The following is a 6,516-nucleotide window of genomic DNA, read 5'->3' as shown; positions in this document are numbered from 1 at the left end:
AAAAATAGAGTTGACCATCTCCTTCGGCCGTTAACGACAGACAAATCATTTAGCCGAAAACGGTGCATTCTGACTGCAGCCTTAATCGGACCGGCGAATTTTTGTATCAAGTGATTTAGAAACCTAGAAGCGCAATTCATATGTCAATTGTCAAAATGCTTATAGGTTAGGTTTATAGGTTATGTCTAATTGTAATTGTTTACTTTTTACTAATATTTAATATTTTGTTTTTCATAATTATTAAATATTTCTCCTTGTAATCAGGAACTAAAATTGGAAAAGACATATTTTGAAAGAAAAAATGCAGGAAAACGATGGCCCATCAGCAAAAAGGCTGAAACTTAATTCAGATGGTATTTGCTTTCCACACCTGTATATAAACCATTAATTAAAAAAACTTATTCCTTTTTAGGTCCATTGAAAGCTGAAATAAGTCCCGAACCCCTTAGTCCCCCTCAAACCAGTATGTACACATTAATTCACTTAAAATTAGTTAGTTATTTTTATATCGTCGCTAATACTTATTTGTAGACACAAAAATACCACGACTATGTCCATACCTTGACACAATTAACCGCCAGTACCTGGACTTTGATTTTGAAAAGTTATGCTCTGTATCTTTGACAAGAATCAATGTTTATGCATGCCTTGTATGCGGTAAATATTTCCAAGGCAGAGGCACAAATACACACGCTTACACCCATTCAGTAGCAGAAGGGCATCATGTTTACTTGAACCTGCACACCCTAAAGTTCTACTGTTTGCCTGATAATTATGAAATTATTGGTAAGTTCCCCCTTTGACTATATAAAAATTAAATAAATATTATACAGTTTCATTTGCTTTGCAGATTCTTCCTTAGATGATATAAAGTATGTATTGAATCCCACTTTCACTTCAGAACATATTCAGAATTTAGATGGCAGCACAAAGTTGTCCAGAGCTATAGATGGTTCGTTATACATGCCAGGAATAGTTGGTTTAAATAATATTAAGGCTAATGATTACTGCAATGTTGTTTTACAGGTAAGTGTGTCTTGTGTATGTTTTTTGTTTTTCTTCATTAAATAACCTTGATTGTATTGTGCTAAAATTAATAAAATTTGTTTGCTTTAAATTTTATTCTTTTCCAACTTTATTAGGCACTGTCGCATGTTGCCCCACTACGTAACTACTTTCTCAGAGAAGAAAACTACTCAAAGGTAAAAAGGCCACCAGGTGACTCATCTTACTTACTTGTCCAAAGATTTGGTGAGCTAATGAGAAAACTGTGGAACCCAAGAAATTTTAAAGCACATGTCTCCCCTCATGAAATGTTACAAGCTGTGGTACTGTGGAGTAAAAAACGATTCCAATTTACTCAGCAGGGAGACCCAATAGATTTTCTATCATGGTTTTTAAATGCCCTCCATAAAGCCCTTAATGGCACAAAGAAAAAAGATAGTTCAATAATTTATAAATCATTTCTGGGCAATATGAAGATATTTACAAGGAAAATTCCACCTATTGAGATGGATGAAAAGCAAAAGAGAACCCTGATGCAAACCAGTGAGTACCAAGAGGTACAAACTGAGTCTACTTTTCTTTATTTGACTTGTGATCTGCCTCCACCTCCTTTGTTTATTGATGAGTTTAAAGAGAATATTATTCCGCAAGTAAGTTTAGTTTAGTTTGGTTATTATTGAAGAAAATTAATTGGTTCTATTTAAGGTGAATCTTTATCAACTTTTAAATAAGTTTAATGGTCAGTCTGAGAAGGAATATAAAACTTATAAGGAGAATTTTCTGAAAAGGTTTGAGATTACTAGGCTGCCCCCCTATTTGATTCTGTATATTAAGAGGTTCACAAAGAATACGTTCTTTATTGAGAAGAATCCTACTATTGTAAATTTTCCAGTAAAGTAAGTATTGATTTTCTAATAAAAAAATGAGATAGATACATTTTCATTTATATTGGATGATGGACAAGTGAATTCCAGAATACTAAGAATTATTAATTTTTTCCTTTTTAGAAATGTCGATTTTGGTGAGTTCCTGACCCCTGACGTAAAGGCGAAACACAAAAACACCGTTTACGACCTGGTGGCGAACATTGTCCACGATGGAGAGCCAACTAAAGGCACTTACAGGGTGCACATTCTACAAAAATCCACCGGACAATGGCACGAAATGCAAGATTTACACGTGACGGACATTTTGCCCCAAATGATTACGTTAACGGAGGCTTATATTCAGATTTATGAGTTACGGACGTAAATAATGTATAAAGTAAAGGTTTTTAATAAAGATTTAAGAGTATTCAGAGTTTTTTTATATATAGATATAGCAAAGAAATTTAAATCAATCAAAAATATATGCTTTATTGCCATAAAAGTAAATTCGTTGACAAAGCTGTAAAAAAGAGAAAATAAATATGCACATTTGTACAATTCTATTTAATGTAAAATTGAAATAAAATTAATGACACAAACAAATTACATAAAATGATATGATGCAAAAGAAAAATTCAAAAATCTTGACAAAAATTCAATTATTTCATAATAGCCTTTTGCAACTAAGAGACTGCTATATTTATGCCTATTTGTTGTGTCCATATGTCTATACTCTTCTGAACCAGGCAGATTACAATACAAATAAAGAGAGAAAGGTTAGGATTTCATGAATAGTTTTCTGCAGGCCTTTTGCAAAACTAATAAATAAGTTAATTTGAAATTTTAGCTGCGTACACGTAGAGTCTAAATAAAAGACTAAGATGCTTGTATAACGTATATATTTAAAAAAAAATCTTATACCAAAGCGCTTTTAGCTGCCAAGCCAACATCAGTGCTACCTAAAAGGGATGGCATTAATAAACCTTTACTTCCAACAGGCAACTTGCCCAATAACAGAAAACAGTTGCAAAACAATGAAAAATATAGTTAAAAAAAAAACACACACAAACAAACCTAAAAGAATGAAAAGAAAAGAAAAAAAGTAAAGTAAAGTCACAATCTCAAAAGTTATCCAAAAAATTAGAACAAATAACTATTAATATGATATAAAAACCCAATTATAAAAGTTTAATAAGATAATCACATATTCAACAAAATTAAATTAAATTAACTGCAATATACCTACTAACTATAACTTAAACATATGGGTCTTAATCCCAAGAGTAATGATCCACTAAGATATCGACAATCACATGAACCGGAGAGAAATTTATATCGCACATGTGACAGATCCGATTAAATATAGCGCATATTGTATAAAGTGGCGATTTCAACAGGATGTTCGTATGAGGCCTTGGCAGAAAGAATGTTAGGGGATGTCTAGCATTAAGCCTAGGCACCATGAAATGTACACCAGAAAGAAGTACAGGACTATCAATGAATCCATTCAGTAACCCATGCAGGAATTTTACAGAGAAGATCATGCTTTTGCGATGTAATGGATGTAGATTGAAGCGTTCCAATAGTTGCCGATGATCAAACCCCTTTTACCGGATATATGCCATCCTGCCTGAAGGCCAAAAACTTAGCAAATCTACGCTGAACAGATTCAAGGAGAGACGGAGACCAACATGATTCTGATAGAGCGGGTTCCATATAATGCAGCCAAACTCTTGTTTTGACCTCACAAAGCAACAGAAAAGCAGTCTTAATGTAGATTCCAAAGTAAATCTCTGAGAACTTCTAATTATGAACCCAAGCCTTCTCAGGGCTGACTTGACTATGTTGTTGAAGTGTGGAACGAACACTTTTCTTAAAAAACGAACGAACAAACGAGAACGAACATTTCTTAAAAAAAAAAGAAAAAAGTTTTTTATTAAATAAATAAGTGATCTGTGCATGCACCCAGAAACACAAACCAAACCTTAAATGGGATTTAAGTAAATAAAAATAAACATTTGCCGTTTCACAATTAATGTTTCCTACTACCACCTTATGAGCATAACAATTTGCTGATATTTTTCGACACAACTATGTGATATGACTTTTAAATTTTAGTTTATAGTCAATAAATAAACCTAAGAATTTATTTTTGTCTAAGTTGTTCAGACTCTGATTTTCCAAAAGCACATCATCTAAATTGCATTTAAAAATTCATAACACTAGTTTTTGAAATTAGGAAACACATCATTTCTTGATTTCAATAATATCTCACCACAAAATTGTTGCATCATCCGCGAACTGAATAAATTTCCCTGAGATTTCAAGACTGACCATGCCATTACTTTAAATGAGGTATAGAACTGGTCCAAGAATATGGAATACCATGAGTCACAGGCTGGACACTTTGTACTCTCTACCCCTGAAGAGCGAAACCTAGTCAAATGCCTTGGTCAAGTCACGAAACACGGATGCAACAGCATCACCACTACTCAAGGTTAGCAATAAGGATTCAAGGAATGAAAAGATTGCATCTGATATTCCTTTGGCATTTTGAAACCCAAATTGCTTAATTTGCAAGTAACAAACAACATTAGCTTTATGAGTCCATATGTTAAAATAAATACTCTAGAAATATTCAGTTTTAAGATTGCCCTTGAGATGATTTAGTGGCAAATAAGTTTCCTAAATATTCATATTAAAAAAATGCTGCTATGCGGTTCGTTCATTTTATCGCCACTAACCTTTCGGGACTAAAAATCAATGAAATTGTGTGTGCACATATTCATTGATTTTTAGCAAAAACGAATTAACTCGAAGTTAGCCAGTAACAAAAATTAAGAAAGCATGTAAAGATTTTTTCTCTTAGTAAATTTTTGAAACCGCTGCAAAAGTGCAAAATTAATGGTTTGAATTAATTTAAAACAAATCGAGTTGCATAATATGAATTATTTGCACTGTCCTTAGGTATCATATTTGCGCTTAACACTCGTGCAACACTTTTAATGTATAATTTGTGTAGATTAAGGGCGTTTGCTTCTAGAATAAAATAAGCTAATTATCACTTGAGAAACGTTTATTTTTAAATAGTGCAATTTTTAAAGCTCTTTTTTTGTGTAATTTCTAGAGGTTGAATAATCTGTCTTGCAACTTGACACTTAAGCCATATGTTAAAACAGATTCAATCAGCGATCTACCATATGCTCCGATAATTTAATCTTCGGTTAAACTCATGTCTTAAGATATCAAATTTATGTAACAATCCTACTTCAGATTTTCATCAAAACAAACACCCAAATATTTAGCACTCTATCACTGATTCTATATTAAGATCACAGTTGCACTTTTAACGGTTAGCACAAACTGATAGATTACTGAGTATCCGCTTTAGTCATAGAATAGCAGATAAAATTGATTTTTCATTAGTAAGAGACGGTAAGCTATAATCAAAATACAAATAGAAAAAGATTTATTTCCGAAAATAAACAAAATTTTTTACATAATATCTTATCCTTAATTCTGGAGTACAATTGAGTTAAGTCTGTGCACCTTAACTAAAAGAATAGGGAATAGAGACAGCAATAAAAAAAATAACGTTAATTAAGTGTTAAGAGTTATTACAGTATTAACACAGTAAATTGGAGCTTGTGGAATTAACACGCTATCAAAAAAAGAACAAAGCTCGAATACACAATTACCAAAACAGATTAGAAAAACAAAGGAAACTTGCATATTACAAAAATAAACTTATTTAAATATTACAGTATTAAAGCACGATATTTCATAGCAAATGTCTTCAAAATTATCACTTAGCTACAGGTGACTTTTATTTCAGTTTATGTTGAATACGTATTCTTGGCAAAATAAATAAAATGAGTCTTTGAGTTGAAGCAAATCAAGCATTGCTTGGAGCTTTGGAATGTTAAGCATGTTATTCTTAAATAATCTTGTACCTATATTGTGATAACTAATACAATGATGAAATTTCTAAAATTAAACCTAATTACATTTTTAACATACAATTACCTTATATTTAGTAAATCTGCCTCTTTAAAAAATTAGCTCTATTGGATATAAATCTTATGCTCAAACAACGTGGTTTTAACAATAAATCTTAGTAATAAATAGTGGTAATAAGACACTTTTACATGCAGCACCACAAGCAGTAATTCCATAGGTTCAAGAGGACTCAACAAGTGCTAGATAAAACCTCTTCAACAGAGAGAGTATTCGTATATTTTATGAATTAAGCCTCTTACTTTTTTTTTAACAAAATCGATATGATTTTTCTATAACATGCATTAATCCAAGACCACTCCCAATTATTTATGTTGCCTTTTTTCTTATGGGCCATGATATTGAGTATTTTGCTTTCAATCATGTGTATATTTACCCTACTCAGTAGGATTCTATTAGACATACCGAAGGTAATAAAATTAGTTTACTCAGTATTTAGAGATAGAAAATTAACTCCAATCCCTGTCACACTGCCTAAAGGCATCGATCCAGGTCCGATCTCTAATTAAGACTGCAGTGTCATCCACAAAGCATATTACTTTATCATTTGATATATATTTATGAAAATATTGACATAAAAAGAAATTGGATCAGCTCCAAACTTTTGAAGTTGACTTATAGTATTTAC

General features: G+C 31.8%; 1 protein-coding gene across 1 annotated transcript; it reads left to right on the top strand.

Moving 5' to 3' along the window:
• The first annotated feature begins 164 nt into the window (after positions 1-164).
• On the top strand, positions 165-2,298 carry LOC126735032 (U4/U6.U5 tri-snRNP-associated protein 2). The gene is made up of 7 exons (XM_050438906.1): positions 165-353; positions 413-463; positions 532-786; positions 851-1,026; positions 1,143-1,655; positions 1,711-1,901; positions 2,013-2,298. The coding sequence occupies exons 1-7, from the start codon at positions 302-304 to the stop codon at positions 2,254-2,256; spliced, it is 1,482 nt and encodes a 493-aa protein (XP_050294863.1). The 5' UTR covers positions 165-301; the 3' UTR covers positions 2,257-2,298.
• Positions 2,299-6,516: the final 4,218 nt, after the last annotated feature.

The sequence above is a fragment of the Anthonomus grandis genome, chromosome 4, assembly GCF_022605725.1.
Source record: "Anthonomus grandis grandis chromosome 4, icAntGran1.3, whole genome shotgun sequence".
NCBI classification, from domain to species: domain Eukaryota; kingdom Metazoa; phylum Arthropoda; class Insecta; order Coleoptera; family Curculionidae; genus Anthonomus; species Anthonomus grandis.
The sequence above is the reverse complement of the archived record's forward strand: the minus strand, read 5'-3'. Positions and strand labels throughout refer to the sequence as shown.

Coding starts and splice junctions, on each gene's coding strand:
- LOC126735032 (XM_050438906.1), top strand. CDS start 302: ATGCAGGAAAACGATGGCCCATCAGCAAAAAGGCTGAAACTTAATTCA. Junction 1,027..1,142: donor ACTGCAATGTTGTTTTACAG/GTAAGTGTGTCT, acceptor CAACTTTATTAG/GCACTGTCGCATGTTGCCCC. Junction 1,656..1,710: donor AAGAGAATATTATTCCGCAA/GTAAGTTTAGTT, acceptor GTTCTATTTAAG/GTGAATCTTTATCAACTTTT.